General features: G+C 38.3%; 2 protein-coding genes across 2 annotated transcripts; both read left to right on the plus strand.

Moving 5' to 3' along the window:
* Positions 1-7,102: 7,102 nt before the first annotated feature.
* Positions 7,103-14,700, plus strand: abcb11a (ATP-binding cassette, sub-family B (MDR/TAP), member 11a). Its single transcript, XM_054615790.1, has 24 exons — positions 7,103-7,262; positions 7,391-7,473; positions 7,584-7,717; positions 7,806-7,977; positions 8,196-8,320; positions 8,429-8,603; positions 8,713-8,826; positions 8,949-9,059; positions 9,142-9,267; positions 9,361-9,564; positions 9,675-9,845; positions 9,954-10,143; positions 10,729-10,795; positions 10,895-10,991; positions 11,086-11,250; positions 11,339-11,443; positions 11,559-11,720; positions 12,206-12,409; positions 12,509-12,750; positions 12,878-13,034; positions 13,133-13,330; positions 13,423-13,629; positions 14,218-14,364; positions 14,500-14,700. Exons 1-24 carry the CDS (start codon positions 7,103-7,105, stop codon positions 14,698-14,700), a joined length of 3,717 nt encoding a protein of 1,238 aa, XP_054471765.1.
* A 2,337-nt stretch (positions 14,701-17,037) lies between these two features.
* spc25 (SPC25 component of NDC80 kinetochore complex) lies at positions 17,038-20,437 on the plus strand. The gene is made up of 7 exons (XM_054615273.1): positions 17,038-17,130; positions 18,272-18,434; positions 18,605-18,670; positions 18,869-19,015; positions 19,133-19,258; positions 19,469-19,567; positions 20,313-20,437. Exons 2-7 carry the CDS (start codon positions 18,284-18,286, stop codon positions 20,435-20,437), a joined length of 714 nt encoding a protein of 237 aa, XP_054471248.1. The 5' UTR covers positions 17,038-17,130; positions 18,272-18,283.
* Positions 20,438-20,867: the final 430 nt, after the last annotated feature.

Here is a 20,867-nt window from a genome sequence, read left to right on the forward strand (position 1 = left end):
TGATGTAATCCAAGCTTCTCTGTGCTTTGTTGACATAGCCATGCCAGTCATGCAAGTTCACAGCTGCCGCTCTGAACTGCTCTTGTACGGTGTTCACAGATAATAATGCTGTCCTAACCGAAAGCATTTTAATGGAAGTATAAGCTTTGAGCCGCCAACTCGCTGTGAACATGTTGAGAGCGGTTGAGAGCCAATTGAAATGCTCACAATCTCGGATCTGGCACCTCAAATGATATAGAAGGTTAAAGTTAGGCATTATTGAGGGTGTGGTCTCTTGACCGACAGGTTGGTGCTGTAACAGGTTTCTAGCTGCTAGATGTCTCCTCACCCGGGCCTGCCTCAGCTCCAATCCACCTCTTTACCCATTTTGTGAGTTACGCTTTTATACAGTCTCTGAAGAGCCCCAAACCCTTTCCTGGGTACCCACCTTTCCCTGGGAGGTCTTTGAAACCTCCGCCAGACTCCCAAGCTTTGTTGCAATAAACCCTGTGTTTCTCTCTGAGCCATGTTAACACCTAGCCAGGCGATTACAGAGCCATTCCTGTCACACCTGCTTCCTCCTGAGCTGCAGCAGGTACCAGTGCCTGTATCTCCTGTTCCTGCCCGGCAGTAGCAGTCACCAGTTTCACTTATTCCACCAGCTTCAGTTCATGACCTCAAGTCCTAGGGTTGGGCTCAAGAGGGGGTCCATCTTTACGGTCGTCCTCTATAGGGGTCCCGGCACCATCTTAGTCCTCCAGAGGGGTTCAGCCTTTGTTGCTAAAATCCAGACCTGTTCTGCCAGTCTGCCATCCTTTTTCAGTTCCCTTGGCACTTGACCCTGACTGGCACTGTTTTTGCAACACCTGTGTTTGATTTCCTTGTGTATTTAGCTCAGTTAGCTCTGCCTCCCTCGTTTTGTGTCTCTTTGTCGTCTTTCCATAGTTCAGCCGGTTCACCAATGTTGACGTGTTCCTGGTCTGTTTTTTTACTGCTCACTCATGGCACCATAACCTGTTCCTGGAGAAAATCTCAGTTCAGCAGCAGTATTTCAAAGAGAAGATGTGGGTGAGTCACTTTGTTGCCCACCTGGATGTCGTCCATGAGAGGCTCAACAGGTGCCCGCAAACAACTCAGCCCTCCTTGCCTGTTAGCCCAAGCCTTGTCAGCCCAATTCACAAAGTTCAATGTTAAATCATCATGACTCCACACAAAGTTGGAACTAACCTTTAAATAGGCCTTGAATATCCAATAAGCATGAAGATTCAGCAGCTGGATTACCTCAGATTTGTTCGAATTCAGATTGTGGCGGACTACTGAGGTAAATAAACTGAAAGTTTACAAGCATATTGTCTTTGTTTCCATATTGTGTCCATTGGAATGTGGGTATTTGAAGTGTGCTGCATATGGGACAAGTTGGCCTTCTAGGCTTTTTGCCAGAAATCTCCTTAGGTTTAGGCAACAAACCTACTTGGTTTGGTTTAGTTAAGGATAATGGTTTGGGTTGAAATAAGCCTTTTCTGGCAGAAAGCCCTGACAGCCATGTTCTCCTGTGAGCAAATACACACAGGTCTCCTTGCAAAGTTTCTGACCGAAGGACTCGGTCCATGGTAGAATCTGAATTATCCTAACATGATAACAGTCCTGATCCAGCTTTGATGTTTCAGCATTCTTGAAAGTCAGCCGTTAAAGGATTCTTCTATGGCTGCGAGAGGCAACCAATATTAACTGTTGCGCCGCAAAACAGAAACCGAAGAACTACACTATTATTTACAGCTTAAATATTTGCGATTATTAAGTAAACTATTTGATACTACATCCTACTCGCAGACCTCAAGACATGAGAGGAAGGAAGAGAGGGGCGTGCTTCAGCAACTCAGCGACTCACCAAGTTCATTGTATGGTTCATTCATTAAAAGCTTAATTGAACGGCACAGCACCGTGTCAGGACAGGTATATTACTCAGGACCCAGTGAACGCATGTTGAGTGTGAAGTTGTTTTGATGGGCGGTTCTGGAGAATGCTGCAAGCGACGGAGGCCAAGCAAGCAGCCCATAAACCCACAAGTAAAAACAATAACCCCAAAATGTATACTGGCTACTTACTATTTAAACAAAGTTAATCTTTTTGTCACCATGACAGCAGCCCAACAACCCATTTTTCACATACTTCAAATATGCTTTGCATTTGACAGCATCCACACAAAAAAAAGGTCCTTAGGTAAAAAGAAAACTTTCAGGATTGTATTGCTTTTGCTAAAAGAACACTCCTGAGAAATGCAAAGATCATGTAAATCGTATGACATAGTATAGTTCATTTACAGTATTAATAGTATGATCATAATTACACCAAGAATAATTAAAAACATCAATTACATGGTATATTACACAATACAAAAATGGCAAGATGCAGCTAAAAATGTTTACAACATAGTTTATATTAGGAAGTATATATATATGTTTTTTGTTTACGAGTAGCAACATATATATTTGAATGTCATTAATAGTGAACCACATGGTTACTAATGATACTAATGATTACTGTCTCTTCAAATCAAAAGAAGGAAAATGTATTCAATTTAATTTAATTTCCTGGTGACTTTTTATGTTCCAATACGTACATTTTCTGCATCAATTAATGGTGGAAATGTCCTAATTTATGTATAGGAAATACAAAATTCAGGTGCCAAATGACAAATTAAAATATAGAAAAATAACGGAATATAATGCAGTAAGGCTTCTGTATGTTTTCAAATAATTATTCTCCTGCAGATCAACTTTTTTGTGTTTTCCTGCTGAGAAATAGTACGAGAATAAAGTCGTAATTTAATGAGAAAAGAGATACTAGTTCAAGACCCTATCTTCTGCATTGCATTATGCCAAGGTTACGTTATTGCCCTGCTGATATGGTAGTATCCCTTCAGGCCGTCTTACAGACACAGAACCCGTTTGGTAACCTTGTCTCTGGATGAGACAAAGATTTAGGAAGCAGCTGTCCGGTGCTTGTCATTGGAGGCTGAAACCGGAAAAGACCTGAGAACACTTCTGATCATGCACACATCTCACCATTGTATGGCTTGTTATCCGAACAACTGTTGACTTCACCAGCTCAGATTAGTGCACCTCACTGCCGCTTGCCTGTATGCTTTTCAGCGAGAAGCATCTTTCTTATCAAAGCATCCTTGAGTAGAGAGTCCCAAACAGAGAAAAGGTGCACCTGGATTGCTGCATTCTTGAGATTATTTCCACCCCAGCCGTTTTTAGGTACATTGATGTAATGTTTTTGAAAGACAGTTAACCATAAATTTATCCTGTTGGCTGTTAGTTAATCCTGATGGGCAGGTGTCCCCATGCATGGAAGCCCCTGCTGTCAGGTTATGACTGGGTGTGATTGGGCGAATGACTTGTAGTGTTAAAGTGCTTAGAATGGTCGGAAGACTATTAAGGCCCTATGCAAAGCTATTTACATTTGTTTATTTTGTGCAGTCTTTAAAGAACATCCTGAGAATACTGTAGTTCAAATAGTTAGCCTGTTATTAATGATTAATTTCCTGAAAATTTCCAAAGGGTTGTTTTTGTGAGATCTTTAAACATTCCTTGAAAGTTTTTTAATGGTTTAACTAAATTAATCCTCTGGAAACATTCTCTGAAGCTTCCACAAACCATATTTTTGTGTTAAAACATTGAGGAAGCATTTAGAAGCAACTTGAGGTCGGCATCCTTTGATTGAGTATTAAACAATCAGATAAGGTTATTGTCATGTCTCTGCCTGTGAATAGATGGCACTGTGGAAAATAAGCTGAAGAAACTGTGAAGCCAGTAATTCTTTGGCCTCACAGTGTGGCTAATTATATCAGCTACTGTGCTTTTGTTAAAGTAGTTAGGCAGCAAATTTGTCAGCTTTGTCAACAAACCAACAAATTGGCCCTCACTGCAACACACCAGCAGGACAGATCCCCAACTACACAAAAAAATGAATGTACTTCCAATTATGTAGATTATTAAAGAGTAAGACAGACCTCCTTTGTCTCTTTGCTATGTTATTTTCCTTGTTAAATCTCTCTAAGTAACTTCCAGAAATCTTGCTGTCATCGTGAGGTTGCCAGATACCCAGGAGACTACAGGAAGTCACTGCTCTCAGCCCATATATAGTCAGGTAAAAACCACTCGTAAAACCCGCTTAACACTTTGTTTATTGCACAGATCTACAAACAAGAAATTACACGTTTATTAATGAGCTTTAGAGCTTCTGGTAGGTGGAATTTGTCACCTTTGGAGAGAGCCGGGCTAGCTAGATAGCTAAGATAAGCTAATTAATCGACTGCCAGATGTGACTTCATATTTACCGCACACATGGTGTCAATATTCTCACCTAATTCCAGAAGAGTGAGTGGGTTTTTTTAATCAAAATAACAAACCAATTTAAAGCAACATTCAGTATCTAAACACATTATGAAAAAAAATAGTGGACTACGATGGCAGCCAAAAATAATCGAAAAGTACTGGAGGTCTATCTGTTCAATATATCTAATCTTGTCTGAAAAACAACAATTTTTTCATCACAAGCACGTATATATACATTCTATAATATACCAGGCTACTCCTGAATACATGAAAGGCATACCAAAGTTTAGATATACTTGATAATACTTTTATTATATATTTGCACATAGTTGTAAGGCTTTTCCATACAAGGCAACTCAACTATGTGAGACAAAAACAGTCAGTTTTTTTCACAGTGTGTTTGACCAGAGCCCCCTCCTTCCTGTGGTATTATCAATCACCTATGTTGTGAATAATAACCGGCTGTAAAGAAGGAGCAAATTCCGAACCTAGGCCCTCTTTATGTCCTAGCGGGCATTAACCCCACAAACATCTGGTTCATTACTAGAAATGTGTTTCCGTTACCACTTTTAGTACAAAACATATTTTATATATACATACTTTAAGTTCTAATACTTAACTTTGAAATAAGGAAATTCTACCCAGCTGGGTAGTTTTACATTTATGGACAGAGACAAATGGATGATAGATCAAATAATGACTCACAACATTTCTAAAATTTACAAATCTGCTCATTTGCTTGGGCATTTCCCTTTCTAGTACAGTAACTACCTTTGTTATTTTACTTTTTTATTGGATTCTGTGTATTTTGAGACAGCGCCTGCCAATATCTAATGGCTTTACAGTCATATAACTAATTTTATTAACACTTATTATGATAGGTCAACAGACCAAGGGAGGTTTTTCAATTACGAAATGACACATCGTAAAAATCCTACTGGTTGTTGTTAAGTCATTGAACTTTTACTTGGTTTTAATAACAGCATTTTTCCTTACAAAGGTAGTCTAGGAACTGTCATATTACTAACACATCTCTTATCAGTCTAATGGAGGAGTAGATAATGGGAAATGAGGGGCATAGGTTACCTGAAAATAGTTAAGATAGGAATTTACTCTGATGAGCCTCAGTGGTGCTTGTGGATATCTGAAGATACATTCAGTGAGAAGTCCAGGTACAGTATGTCTTACTTTTCTTCCTCAATAAAGTGCTACATTGTGTTCATGTTCAACCAGGAGTCTTATAATTTCTGTTTTTGTCTATGTACAGTAATTGAATAATGTTTTCGTGTTATTATTGGTATAGTAAGCTGCTCAAAGTTGTGTGTTGCTGTAGTATTTTTTCCTCACATCTTACATCCATGCTGCTGGATAAAAACTGAAACTTTTTCACATGAGCAAAACCTCGTATCATCCAACAACTCGTATAATGTCATGTTCTACCATCTATGTCATGTTTGCCTATTTTTGGAGATGTCTGCTATGGAGATGTCTGCCTTCAGTCCAATATAATGGGACTAAATGGCACTCGGCTTGAGGAGCGCAAAGCGCCACATAATAAATACATTTTGAAAACCGCAATGTCTCTTCCCAGAAATCATGACCCTGTTACTCAAGCTCATCCACACACCATTTATGATGATTTATAAAGAAGCATTGCTGTTGCGTTTTTGAAATGCATTTAAGCAGAATACCATATAATCCTACAGTAGATATCTCTCAAACTTTGCAACTCACAGCAAAGCAATCTAGATTGATAAATAGCCCCACATTTTTTTTGTTGTTGTTGTTGTTGATTTGTGGGTGAACTGTCTCTTTAAACTTTTTAGACATGGACCTAAATTATTCTGAAAATTGCCTCCTTGAATCCTACTAGACAATCCAATTGATTAACAGCCAAATCACAATTTATATATATATATATTTTTTTTAACCATCTGTGATCTAGTGAGGACATCTGCCTGAGGGGGGCAAACATGAAGAAATCAATAAAATTCACAACAACAACAGATATAGATAAACGAGGTAAGAGATCTATTGTCATTGCAAAAGAACAGACACAATAAAAGCATTGTTGCAAGTAATAATGGGTAACTGAATAAAGCTTTATCTCTTTTTCTAGCACACATTGAGAATGGGTAAGTTTGTATTGATTGACATCTCCCACAATATTCTACTGTATGTTTCAGAACACGTTGTCAGCAGTTGTTATGTTATTGTTACTTTAATGTACTTGTGTTACAGAGATGAGAAGAAAAAAGAAAAGGCTCTGAGTGTTGGATACTTTCAGCTGGTAAGTACTGTGTTTTTGCTCATATTGTTCTCAAACAGTGGTGGAAAGTAACTAAGTATATTTTACATTACTTTACATTCATATGCTACTTGAGTATTTCTATTCCATGCTACTTTCTACTTTTTTACTCCACTCCATTTAGTTTGACAACCCGTGATTAGTAATTTAACAGATTAAGGTTTTACATAAAAGCATGCTATAAATTTATAAAATTGTATGTTATCCCTTACAGAGGACATTTTTCTACTGAATGAGTACTTTGGAACTTGAACTTGCTTATAATACTCATGTACTTGACAGCTTATAATACTCATGTACTTTAAGCTATCCTTACCCACACCACTATTATTCACCCTTTCTTTGATTTGATCATTAAGAATACAAATGAAAACAAAATGGGTAGCAAAATCTTACAACTAAATTGAATTTAAGAAATCCACAAATTCCTTTTTTGCAGTTTCGGTTTGCCACATGTGAAGACACATTGATGATGGTATTTGGGGGTTTGTGTGCCCTCATACATGGTGCAGCTTTACCTCTCATGCTTCTGGTGTACAGCAGGATGACAAACACGTTTGTTGGGTATGAGCTTGAGGTCCAAGTATTGAAAGATGAAAATAAGACATGCAACAACAACACCATCTATTGGAAAAATGGCTCCATATATGAAACAGCTGAAAACAGCTCTGTGTTCTGTGGGTAAGTCGTGAGTTAACTGTTTATGTGATAGTTGTTACAGTTGAAAAGTGGCTGTTTCTCATTTATTCTCTCTGCAGGGTGGATATTGAAGCAGAGATGACCATGTTTGCATATTACTATGTTGGGATTGGATTAGGAGTTATGTTTGTTAGTTATTTTCAGGTACGTATTCAGCCTCAATTTTAAAACCATCTTTGGAAATTATGGCTTATGACCGTGTTGCATGTTACTCACAAAAATAACTTTTGTACAACTCTGATTGTTCACCGTAGATTTTCTTCTGGGTGACAGCAGCTTCAAGACAAATTGATAAAATGAGAAAGATTTATTTCAGAAAAGTAATGCAAATGGAGATTGGATGGTTTGACTGCAACTCTGTTGGTGAACTGAACACAAGGATGTCAGAGTAAGTTGTGGCTCTTAAAGATCAGGCTCTTATCGATTCATAGCTGAGAGAATGTCTCATACAGAATAGCATTTATTTTATTTTACAGTGATATCAACAAGATCAACAATGCCATTGCTGACCAGGTGTCTATCTTCATTGAGAGGCTCTCTACGTTCGTGTTTGGCTTCATGGTTGGATTCATTGGTGGATGGAAGCTGACTTTGGTGGTCATAGCAGTGAGCCCGCTGATTGGAATAGCTGCTGGACTAATGGCAATGGTAAAGTTGGGAATCAAACAATGATTTCTTACTGGAAGGGAGTATGCTACAGAGTGTGATATCATATGTCACAAAAAAGTGTTAAGATTTCATACGAATAAATGTTCTTTTAGTCCCTATCTATCGCTGAATGAGGTCACACAATGGGGATTTGAGCCTATGGCCAACTGATGATAAATATGTTTTCTAATGTTTTTGTGTATTTCTTGTTGCTGAAGGCTGTGGCCAGGCTGACAGGACGAGAGCTAACGTCCTATGCAAAGGCAGGGTCAGTGGCTGATGAGGTCCTGTCATCCATCAGGACAGTAGCAGCGTTTGGTGGGGAGGAAAAAGAAGCTGAAAGGTTTATTTTGTAATTTTTTAAGATCACAAGAAGTTGTCCTGCTTTGCAAATGTTGATGAGCCATAACCTCATGATTCTAAATGAAACTAAAATGTGACATTTGTACAGATATGACACAAAACTTGCAGAAGCTCAGATCTGGGGTGTGAAAAAGGGCACGATCATAGGCATTTTCCAAGGATACCTGTGGTGCATCATTTTCTTTTGCTTCGCTTTGGCCTTTTGGTACGGATCTAAATTGGTCATAGACACCAAGGAGCTTTCTCCTGGCTCTCTTATTCAGGTATGTGATAATAAATGAATTCAACTGCTGATACTCTATATCATATAATATAAGTGTTTAAAAGTCAGTGGCTTTTATTCACAATGTGGCTGCTGTTTTTTCCCCCCAGGTGTTCTTTGGAGTACTCATGGCAGCCATGAACCTGGGCCAGGCCTCACCCTGCCTGGAGGCCTTCGCTTCTGGTCGTGCTGCAGCGAAAAACATCTTTGACACAATTGACCGGGTAAAATCTGAATGCTGCTTAAGAATTTATTGCAGATACAATACAGATTTGAAACAGAACATTTGAAGAGGAAGACTCTTCATTGTAAAAAAAAAAAAAAATCTGTGCTGTTGTGCTCACAGGAACCAGAAATTGATTGTTTCTCAGAAGAAGGTCACAAATTAGACCGAGTAAAAGGAGACATTGAGTTCCATAATGTCACTTTCTACTTCCCATCCCGGCCTGAAGTCAAGGTACATTTCTTCAACACGCATTTCTTTGTGTTCATTTTTCCCTTCTCAATATTTAACTGATAAAAAGCAAACTATTCTTCAGATTTTAAATGATCTGAGCATGCAGATCAAAGCAGGAGAAACCACTGCTTTTGTGGGACCAAGTGGATCTGGAAAGAGCACCACTATCCAGCTCATCCAAAGGTTTTATGACCCAAAGGAAGGAATGGTAACAATCTTAGCAACTGAACAGACACACAGGACACCAGAGGAGAGTTTGAAGGCTTCAGTGTAATGTCACATATATAATTCTCCTTCTCAGGTGACTTTGGACGGCCACGACATCCGTACTTTAAACATCCAGTGGCTCCGATCTCTCATTGGTATTGTAGAGCAGGAGCCAATGCTGTTTTCTACAACCATTGCAGACAACATCCGGTATGGTCGACCTGGAGTCACCATGGAAGACATCATCCAGGCGACAAAAGAGGCTAATGCCTATGATTTTATCATGGATCTGCCACAGGTACATTTACATATTTAAATATAATAAGGAAAATTACAGTGCATACAGTTTCACAGTCAAATATGTGAATTTGTGCAGTATAAAGTTATCATGTTGTTATTTTCCACCAGAAATTTGATACTCTGGTCGGAGAGGGTGGAGGGCAGTTGAGTGGAGGACAGAAGCAGAGGATTGCTATCGCTCGAGCTCTGATCAGAAACCCAAGGATCCTGCTGCTAGATATGGCCACATCTGCGTTAGACAATGAGAGTGAGGCTGTTGTCCAGAAGGCACTGGAAAAGGTGAGCTACTCTTTGTCCATAGTCTACATAATTTAGTGCATTTTGACCATTAACTTCAGCTATACATCCTGTTTTGTGGAATTACCCTAATAACTGGTATTTGTGCAGGTGTGCAAGGGCAGGACAACAATTTCTGTAGCCCATCGTCTTTCCACGATCAGAAATGCAGATGTCATTATTGGTTTTGAGCATGGACAGGCTGTGGAGAAGGGAACACACAGTGACCTACTAGAAAGGCAAGGCGTCTACTTCACTCTTGTCACCCTGCAGAATCAAGGCACATCCAACACAACTAAAGGTAAGATGTATTTATTGCTGCTCATCATTACATTAGGTTGCCTGCAACTATTAGTCATCATAGATTAATCTGCCAATTATTAATTTTGGATCTATCTATGTATAAATTCAAGAAAACAGTAACAAATGTCTATCACAGTTTCTCAGAGTCCAAGGTAACTTTAAGTGTCTTGTTATGTCCAGCCAACAGTCCAAAACCTTAATTATATTCAGTTTGCTGGAGAGGCTTATATAATGACTAAAAGTTGCAGAATTACAAAATTCAAAGCATATCTATTGACTCCACACGGCTCTCAACATGGCAAAGCCTGAGTTGGCGGCAGACCTAATTGGAAAGAACGCTGAGAAGAAGGCAAAATATGTATTAAATTAAACTTGTATTATAATCCATGTTAGAGGGACGCAGGCCATACATTCCTCCCAGTATCACAAGAGATTGGTGGGTCCACCCTGATTGTTTCAAACAGCACATTACAAAGCCCTCTGCAGTCGGCAGGAGTAAATGGGTAAACCTTTCCTGTGTCTGTTGAAGGGCAACAGAAGCTTCAATACTTGTATTTAAGCTGTATTGATTTTTTCCATCCAGATGCGATCAGTGAAGCTCTTGAAGAAGACTTTGATCCTAAAGCGCCTATCTGCACATCCAGTAAAAGGTAAAGTAATTCGAGCTAAAAAAAAATCAAATAAGACAAACTACAAAATAAAATTATAAAATAAAACATAATCTGATGTTCTCAATGTTACTCCTGTAGGGGCTCCGTTCGACTACGATCTCAGAGCAAATTGTCAAATGGCACATTACCAGACAACCTCATGATCTTTTCAGACAAGCAGTTCTCAACAGAAAATGTACTGAGGTTCTCTTTTATGCTGTGTAATACATTTACTCTGTTTCTAACTATCTTGTGGAAATGAATAGCTCCAATATGTATTGTTTTTACAGACATATGAGGACGATCCAGATGAATTTGTAGAGCCTGCCCCAGTAGCACGTATCCTCAAGTACAACCAACCAGAATGGCCCTACATGCTGATTGGCTCGCTGGGAGCAGCTGTCAACGGCTCTGTCAACCCCATCTATGCTATCCTGTTCAGCCAAATTATTGGGGTGGGGTTGTGTATTTCATATATTCTGTTTAACAAGCTGATGTAGTTGGCTGAAGTGCAAATTACTTATATGATCTTTGTATTTGCAGACGTTTGCTATTACTGACTTGAATGAACAGAGGAAACAGATCAACGGGATATGTATTCTGTTTTGCATTGTGGCTGTGACTAGTTTCTTCTCCCAGTTTTTACAGGTTTGCATCAGAATTTGCAGAATAATTAAGACATTTAGAGTATATATCTCATTGTCAATTTTATATTAAAAAAAATTGAATTTACATGTAGACTGACTCTGATTAAATGTTAAAGGGATATGCTTTTGCCAAGTCTGGAGAGCTGCTGACCCGCCGTCTAAGGAAAGTGGGCTTCCAGGCTATGATGAGACAGGAGATTGGTTGGTTTGATGACCCCAGAAACAGCCCTGGAGCTTTGACCACTAGACTGGCCACTGATGCATCAATGGTGCAGGGGGTACGTAATCTATTTAAAGGTGTCGTATCTTTCATGCGACAGTGCTGTTGAAGTGATGAGGAAGGATGCTCCGCGGACACTGTTCTTGCTGGTATAATAAAGTTTATTACAAACAAGCAACACATGTCATGACGGACGTCTAGAGCGCCCGGAGGTCTCGAGTCGAATCTGTGAGTTCCCTCACTTTCGGGCTCTTACACCTCATTATATAGGGTACATGTTAATCACATTTGGGGGGGAAGTCAAGATAATGTATGTGGCTCCGTCATTCTACACACTTAATCACATTTGGCCCCTGGTATCCTGTCCATCTGCTTCCTGTATCCTATTTGGGTCCTTAGCTGTATTGTGAAAGACCAGAAAATATACCACAAAGGCCTGTATGCTTATTTCACATTATTTATAACACAAAAAGGTAGGTAAATATAGGTTTGGTATTGTACAGTAATTACAACATTGTTTTGCGGCTTGTATTGCTTTTTCAGGCAACAGGATCTCAGATTGGCATGATCGTGAACTCATTGACCAGCATTGGAGCGTCTTTCATCATTGCTTTATACTTCAGCTGGAAGTTAACTTTGGTAATTTTGTGCTTCCTGCCACTCATCGGGCTGTCCGGTGTGTTCCAAGCTAAAATGCTGACAGGTTTTGCAAATGAAGATAAAGACGCCATGGAAGCAGCAGGTCGGGTAAGCTCCGCAGAACATTTGCCATGTATGCCCATTGATATGCATTTCTCTAAGGAACCAAGGGCTACAGTAAAGGATCTTAACTTTCCCCCCCCGCAGGTATCCAGTGAGGCTCTTGCAAACATCAGGACGATTGCAGGCTTGGCCAAAGAGAACTCATTTGTGGAATCATATGAGCAGAAACTTGTTCTTCCATTTAAATCCTACAGGAAGAAAGCCAACATCTACGGGCTTTGTTTCAGTTTTTCCCAGTGTGTCATCTTCATGGCATATGCTGCTTCCTTCAGATATGGAGGCTATCTGGTTAAGTCTGAGGGGTTGCATTACATGTTGGTTTTCAGGTTGGTGAAGTTGTTTTTTCTTTCAATGAGAAAATTGGTCTTTTTCAGACCCAATATTCAAATCTATTTTATGTGTTGTGATGTGATTACCAAACATCAACCCAGTGCCTGTACGGTGTTCCTCCAGAGTGATTACAGCTGTAGTCATCAGTGGGACAGCACTGGGCAGAGCGTCCTCCTTCACTCCAGATTATGCCAAAGCCAAAATTGCTGCTGCTCGGCTTTTCAAACTGTTGGACCGAGTTCCTAAAATCAGCATAAGCCACACAGATGGAGAGAAATGGGTTGGTGAATTCCATAAATAAGACAGAATAATACCTAATGGGATGTAATTCTGCCGTTATGTTATTTTCGAATATTGAGCCTAGTTTTTCATCTTTAGGATAACTTCAAAGGTGAAATAGAGTTCATCAATTGCAACTTCACCTACCCAACTCGACCAGACGTCCAGGTGTTGAACGGCCTGGTTGTGTCTGTGAAGCCTGGTCAGACTCTAGCGTTTGTTGGGAACAGCGGCTGTGGGAAGAGCACAAGTGTTCAACTGTTGGAAAGGTTCTATGACCCTGATGGTGGGAGAGTGGTATGTAGACTGATTTAGACATTAATTTCACTGATTAAAAAATGATTTCAATCAATGCCAAAGTCTTACTTATGTTATCTTTTTATTTTCAGATGATTGATGGTCGCCCATCTCATACAGTCAATGTGCCCTTCCTAAGATCTCAGATTGGCATAGTGTCCCAGGAGCCAGTGTTGTTTGACTGCAGCATAGCGGAGAATATTCAGTATGGAGATAACTCATGCAGTGTCAACATGGAAGCGATTATTGAGGCCGCTAAGAAAGCCTTCCTACATGACTTTGTGATGACACTACCAGATGTGAGTGGAAGTTTTACATACATTGACATTGCAAATCCTGGTTATTAGTTTGATATTGTAAGACACTCTTTCATACAAGAATAAAGTGTAAATCAAACACACTTCAAGTATTGAGGCTTTGTTGGTAGCTAATTTGATTGTGATATTAATTCTATGCTGAACTTGCATATAGAGCTCCGAAAACTGCAGCTTTATTATGTAGAAGAAAATGTAATACCTAATAGTTTTAGCATCATTTTATATTTGATGTTGTTGATCTTTGTGTATCTAAATTAAGTTACTGCCTTTCTATATATCTTGACATTTGAAGAATTCAGTGATAGACTCCTGGGGGTGAAATACTTTGTACTACCGATGGGAAAGAACTTGAACATACTTTATGTATATAACGATTTTGTAAAAAGAGCCCAGTAAGGAGTGACACCTTAAATGTTCTTCCTATGTTTGCCCTATTTAGTATAACATCTCTGCCCTTAGGTGTTGGCATCAAATTATCTTGTGCATTTGATTGAATTTGTCGAGTTCATCAGTTGACCTTGTGACCTTTCGCTTTCTCTCCTTCTCTCAATACATTTTACGAATTTTAAGAAATATGAGACCCAGGTTGGTGCCCAGGGCTCCCAGCTGTCAAGAGGAGAAAAACAACGCATCGCCATTGCCCGGGCCATCGTCAGGAACCCAAAGATCCTGCTACTTGATGAAGCTACCTCTGCCCTGGACACAGAGAGTGAACAGGTAAGGCATTTCCAAACACCACCAAACAACACGAACATAAAGCAAGTTATTTCTTTGTATGAGTGTAACATTTTATGATATAAATCTCCACATACTTACACAAGGGATCCTGACACAGCTGTGTTTTCCCTTCAGACTGTCCAGTCTGCTCTGGATGAGGCGAGAAAAGGAAGAACCTGCATTACCATCGCTCACCGACTGTCAACAATTCAGACTGCTGACATCATAGCAGTGATGTCTAATGGAGCCGTCATAGAGCAAGACACTCATGATAATCTCATGGCCAAGAAGGGCGCCTATTATAAACTGGTCACAACAGGCGCTCCTATCAGCTAGACACCTGCATATGATGAAATATAGAATTATATAAATATATATATATATTATTGTACAATTGAAATCATGCAGTGCCCTAATACTTCACTTTTAAAATAGCTTTCAAAGAGAACATTTTAAGTCCTGACAATCAATGCATACTTTTCCAAACAGTCCAAATAAATATACTGGATCTTCACATTGTGTTTTTACTTGTCCGATATTCTTATTTGATTGTCTTAAATGAAAAGTTTCGACCCATTGAAAAATAAATAAAATCAACAGGAATTTGAAAAATGATTCTAACCTGCAAAACATACAATTAAGATGCTTACCTTTAAAGTCACCAGACTCCACTGATCATCGTAAAACACACTTCATTTGAACTCGACAGAAACAAAAAACTCATTAAAAATCTCTATGTTAGTCTTTCCACTGTTCCACCAATCACCAACTCGTTTAAACCATAACTGCAATAGCATCAGTTATATCCGAACTGGAGAATATTTTCAAGAAGAATAGCAAAGAATAATACTGAAAGCCTTTTCTAGATAGAAAATATGTTTTTGCTCTTCATCCAATCACCTGCCATGTATTTCTTAGTTACCAATACTATGTTCTGTGTAACAATGTGGTACATCAGGTTAACATACTTTTCAAACAGTGACGATGGATGTGTATCTTGCTCAGTGAGGATTACATAATCTCTCATGGTTTGCTTAGTTTCTTCAGACAATTTAAGATATTAATCAGCCACAATGTAGTGTGGTAGAACAGAGTCTCTGATGTACCTAGATTAGGCAGAGAGCTTTTCCCACCATCTGTGGTTGATCAGCATCTAGTGGCACATGAGGGCTGGTAAGTGATGTAATGGTCCTAAGTGCGAAGGGTACTTGCTAAGCCAAGCTTGAAGGAACATCTGTCTATCTGAGTACTTTATTTTGCCTTGGTGCTGAGAGCACAATGTCACAGGACCAATCAGCAGCCTACCCTTTATCATGTTTTCTTCCCATTTCAAAAGCACAGTCATCTGTGTAAGAGTACCTGCATATTTAAATTGGTATTCTGATAGTCTATAGGCTTCAGTATTTTAAACTTGATGTTGGGTAGTTTGGGCCCACTCAAACTTACTCAGTTTCACCACAAGGTGGTGTAAAATCTCAATAAAGATATAAGTTGTATTGTGGTAACTTCAAGGTGCCCTTAGCTACATTTAAATGGTTTGCAGGAAATGACAGTATGGTAAAGTAGCCACATTATTTGTTCAAGTTATAAAATAAAAAACATTAAATTGTTAAAAGTGTCATTTAGCTATTTGTAGGGAAGAAAAAACATAATTAACCTGCAATAGTGCAGAGTGCTAAACATTCACTCATGGACATGCTTTATCACCTTTATACGAGCCATGTATTAAACTTAAGAAACAAAAGTTGAAAGTGTTAATAATCTGATTTGGTTGAAAAGTGAAGCCAATGTGTAAGTTTCTTAAACTTGCATTTTTTCTAAGGGCCATCAGGGGGCAACTCCTCTTGTTCTTAATATCTCTGATTGTAGATCTCCTTCTTTTCATTTTATTTATTACCTAGGTAAACATTGTAAAGACACATTTATATTCTCTCAAGTTTCAAGTCTTCCTCAATACAGCACAATGTTCCTTTTGTAAATCATGGTCCAATTTAGAGTCCAATAGACGATACGTGGCTACCTTGTGATTGACAGGTAACGTCCTGTGGCTGAAGTGACAAAAGAATGTTTCTTTGACAAGTGTACACAACTGAGCTCTCAAGTAGGAACTCTGGCTTTGAATTGTCCATTCTCTGTGAGAGTTTAGGGCTTGAAGGCTTTCTCACAGACATTTTGAACCCATAATGCACACTTTCTGTACGTCTGCATTCCTGCATACTTTGCCTGAGGGAATTACCCACAATTCATAGCTTTGAAACACAGGGTTACTCAGGGAAGCTCGAAGTAAAAAAATTAAACAAACAGGATTGGTACATACTGTATGGCTTACAATTTTACAAATTGTAAATTTCCCCGCTGTGGGACTAATAAAGGATTCATTTTACAGAGAAACACTACATTACCATCAGGGATTTTAGAAAGTACATAAAAACATATGAAATCAGAGTATTAAAAACATACTTTGATAATACACACCTAGTTTATTCATCAGCCATTTATTTTATTTTTTATGAATATGGTTTTACTTTGTAAGGGGAGATTGTAATTCTAAAGCACTAACGCTAGATGGCGCAAATGCAACATTCTCCATGACAACCGTCATTTTGAAAACCAAAAAAGAAGAGAAATACATAAACGTCACTTCCGGTGTTCAGTCCCCGCCCCTCCCCCTCCCCCCCGGTATGCAGACCGCGGATATTTGAAAATAACGACTGGTTCAGTAGTAAGACGTAATTCACAGAAATTATAGGCCGCTCATCAAAACACGTGAGTAACGCAAACAATTCTCCAATGTTTACGTCCATTTGCTTCATTTCCTAGTTTACGTTAACTAACGCGAAATATGGCAAACTACGGTTTACGTCAGCTCACGTTAACCGTTACAGTTGACCAGCGCTTAACCTGCTCACTGTACCCGTTGGTCTGGGCTGATAGGGGTTGCCTAGGTAACTTAAACGGCTATTGTTGTGGTTGCCGAGTAACGCTTTACAGGGAGGTAACGGCCGTTGTTGTTTCGCGCCGTTTAAACAACCAAACTGACAAGAAGGAAGTTGAGTAAACGTTTGACCAGCCAAACCCAAACCCAGACCCAGACCCAGACCCGGGGGCCATTTCTACATACTTTACCAAAGTGTCAAACAGCTAGATCACTTGACATTGCTTTGCTGTTAATGCAATGCTATTCTTTTTGTTTTAATTCCCTTTCTGGTCATATCAACCATAAATGCTTGCAGGCATACAGTACCAGTCAAAAGTTTGGACACACCTTATCACACAATGGTTTTATTAATTCATTTCAGCATTTATTTATTTATATATTCTTTTATTTATTTATTTCTGCATTTATTAATGCATTTAAATATTTCTGTATTTATTTATTTATTTATTCATTTATTTATTTATTCCTGTATTTATTTATTTATTTATACAGTACCAGTCAAAAGTTTGGACACACCTTCTCATTCAATGGTTTTCCTTTATTTTTATTGTTTTTCTACATGTATATTAATATTGAAGACATCCAAACTATGAAGGAACACACATGGAATTATGTGGTAAACAAACAAATGCTCAACAAACCAGAATATGTTTTATATTTTAGATTCTTCACAGTACCACTTTTGACTGGTACTGTGTGTGTATATATATATATATATATATATGGCAGTGGGTGATAGTTCTGGTGTGTGCCATGCCTTTTTACACTGTTTAACTTTATGGACTAGTCTTAACATAATAGTAGTATTTACAAGTGTACTGCATTGCACCCTCCCTAAAAACACTGCCCCCTTTGTATTCATTTCTTAGCTTCAACCTCAACGTACAAAAACTGCTCTGCAAGCTGAGAGTAATATTATTTCTATGTCTACATGATAATTATTTTGCCATCTGTTTTTTGTTGTTGCAGATTGTGAACATCATGACGTCCATCACCGACCCAAACATGAGTGACAGGTTCACCGGTGCTATGGAGGAGATCCACAATAAACAGCTGAAAACATATGGGGAGATCATTGACATGACTACAGAGCTGTGCCAGTCCCACCGACAGTTTGTGAAGTCTGCACTAGGTATGTTTGAGATGTTGTTTTTTGGGATCCACATTAGTTGTTGCCTTGTTCCTGGGGTCAATTCTTAAATCAAATATAAGCAGTAATGTTTGAACTTATAATTCATACAGTAAACAATCTAGTTAAATCAGTTTGCCTTCAATAAAAAAATATTTTTCCCTTTTGTGCAGATACATGTTTAAAGAAATGTAAGGATGATGAGATGCTGTTTGAGACAATACAGACATTCAAAAGAGGTGAGTTAATGCATTCATCAGTGCGTTTTTATGTTTACAAGATTGTTTTTCAGCATTTAAACAGTTTTCATGTGCTGAATATATCCTTGTTATCTGATACCCACTAATGACCCATACTTGTTTGGAACAACAAGTTGTAATGCAGCTTCATTTTTTATTTGATAATGTATTTCTGCTGATGCAATGATTGTCCCCCAGACATGGTACAAAAGAATGCGTCATTGAAAGGGAAACGGCAAGCTATTTCTGGAATGATATCTGAGATTCAGCAGAAGGAGATGCAGAAAGACGACATCATCCAGAAGATAGAGAAACTTAAAGAAGATCAAGCTAAGAGAAAAGAGTGTAAGTTTATTTTTCAAAATGAAATGAATGCTGTAGATTACACAAATTAATTTTGTGGTTGTAAAATAAGTTGTTTTAGTAACTGACCCTTTCCCTTGCTTTTTTTTCCTCTTTCAGTAATAGAGTCTCAAAATAAAGCAAACAAAGACAGACTGAGGAATCTCTCAAAAGCCAGAGTTGTCTTTCAAGATCATTTAGGGATGGAGATGCGAACAATCCTTGGCAAAACACAGTTGGTTAAAGGTATGCCAAACATGCATATCTGTATTCAGTATCTTTCTAGAATCCTGTTTCTATTATTAATGATTGTTTTTTCTAAATATAAATGAATTAATTAGGAGCAATCAATACACATAACAGTTATTGTAGTTTGTCTCAGGTAAAGCCATAACTCTCCATTTGAAGTAACTATGACTTCAGAATTTACAGAATGTGTTTGTTGTCCTTGTATAGGTGAAAAGCTGCAGTTTGTTTTCCGGAATATCAACCCCTCAGACCAGGACAGCGCCTATGTTGTCACAATGGGGATTAAAGAAGACGGATCATACCAGAGTAAGTTACACACACATACTGTATATTAGAAAACTATATTGTAATAGTATAATTTAATGCAGTTGAATTAAACTATAACTTTGTCTTTATTGAAATGTTGCTGACAATATTCCATATTTGTCTTATTGTCACAAATGCCATAATAAAACCAAAACTAACAATTAACTGATCATACTCACAAGTATTGCCTGTGTAGCCAAAGCCTCATATATCTTATATTTTCTCTGTCATAGAGCTCCACTATTGTCCAAAAACTATTAAAAATATATAAATGTGCCAAACTGTTGCACTGGCTGACGTGTTCCTTCCCATGAACACAACCACTGTAGGTTATTTGGATTTAATTCTGTATACACTGCCTTGCTGCTATAAATACACACTAGAGCACCAAATGTGTTTTAAACGGCAACTGAAAATAGTCCCTAACGAAGGAAGTATGCACTCCTGTTTTAATAAGATTTGCTTAAAAATATATTACCCAGCTGTTGTGGGAAATTATTAATAAATTAAACTATATATTTATGATGTATTTTAAATATTTATGTTTTCATTATGAAGTATCATATCATAGCAGTGCCACTGAAAGAATAAGGAAGTCAAAAGTATTAAGAGACGGACACCTTCACAGCTGTTTTGGTCTTTTCATAAGATTTATGTACAATAATGAAAATATGAAATATTACCAGTCTTACCCTGCAACAACCATCCATAATGGCTTCTATAATTAAAATTTCAATTTCTACAGTTGTATCCAGTGACCCCGTGCTTGAGTGTTTGCCAGTCTTGGAAAGCCGGCTTCAGGAGACCAATAACTTGGCAGCATTTCTGGCAAACGTCAGGAAGGAGTTTATCTCTCGGGCTCGCTGCTAAAATTAAAAGAATGGGAGGATAAAATGCCAAGCAATGAAGTTCTTGCTGCAATGTGGACTAATGCAGTGATTTTAAAGTGGGGGCCACCAGGGGGTCCTTAGCAAATTGGACGGAGGATGACGTAAAATGTAAAGGTATGAATAAATAAAATGTAATGAATGCATAACCACTGGTGTTTATATTATGCAGAAATGTTCTGTCTCATTATTGAGCATGGTGTAATTACAGTTTAGTGGATACTGCTTATTGGCATTGTGTGAAACCATGAATTTGTCCTCCTGGGGTCTCTCAATCCTGAAAAGTTCAGCAGTTTACTGTAGATGTTCTGCAGAAGTAACATGAATTTATTAATTAATCATTCAAATATGAGGTAAACAGTTTTCATTTATTTTCTCATGTCATTACACAGTTTAAAGTTGGCAGGTTTACA

This window comes from Anoplopoma fimbria, chromosome 16, assembly GCF_027596085.1.
Source record: "Anoplopoma fimbria isolate UVic2021 breed Golden Eagle Sablefish chromosome 16, Afim_UVic_2022, whole genome shotgun sequence".
Lineage (NCBI taxonomy): Eukaryota > Metazoa > Chordata > Actinopteri > Perciformes > Anoplopomatidae > Anoplopoma > Anoplopoma fimbria.

Bases quoted from the DNA above. Each gene is read 5' to 3' on its own strand.
- abcb11a (XM_054615790.1), top strand. From the start codon at position 7,103: ATGGTATTTGGGGGTTTGTGTGCCCTCATACATGGTGCAGCTTTACCT. The intron at 8,604-8,712 runs GTATGTGATAAT...TTTTCCCCCCAG, and splicing joins CTCCTGGCTCTCTTATTCAG to GTGTTCTTTGGAGTACTCAT. The intron at 9,565-9,674 runs GTACATTTACAT...ATTTTCCACCAG, and splicing joins TTATCATGGATCTGCCACAG to AAATTTGATACTCTGGTCGG.
- spc25 (XM_054615273.1), top strand. From the start codon at position 18,284: ATGACGTCCATCACCGACCCAAACATGAGTGACAGGTTCACCGGTGCT. The intron at 19,016-19,132 runs GTAAGTTTATTT...TTCCTCTTTCAG, and splicing joins TCAAGCTAAGAGAAAAGAGT to TAATAGAGTCTCAAAATAAA. The intron at 19,568-20,312 runs GTAAGTTACACA...CAATTTCTACAG, and splicing joins AGAAGACGGATCATACCAGA to TTGTATCCAGTGACCCCGTG.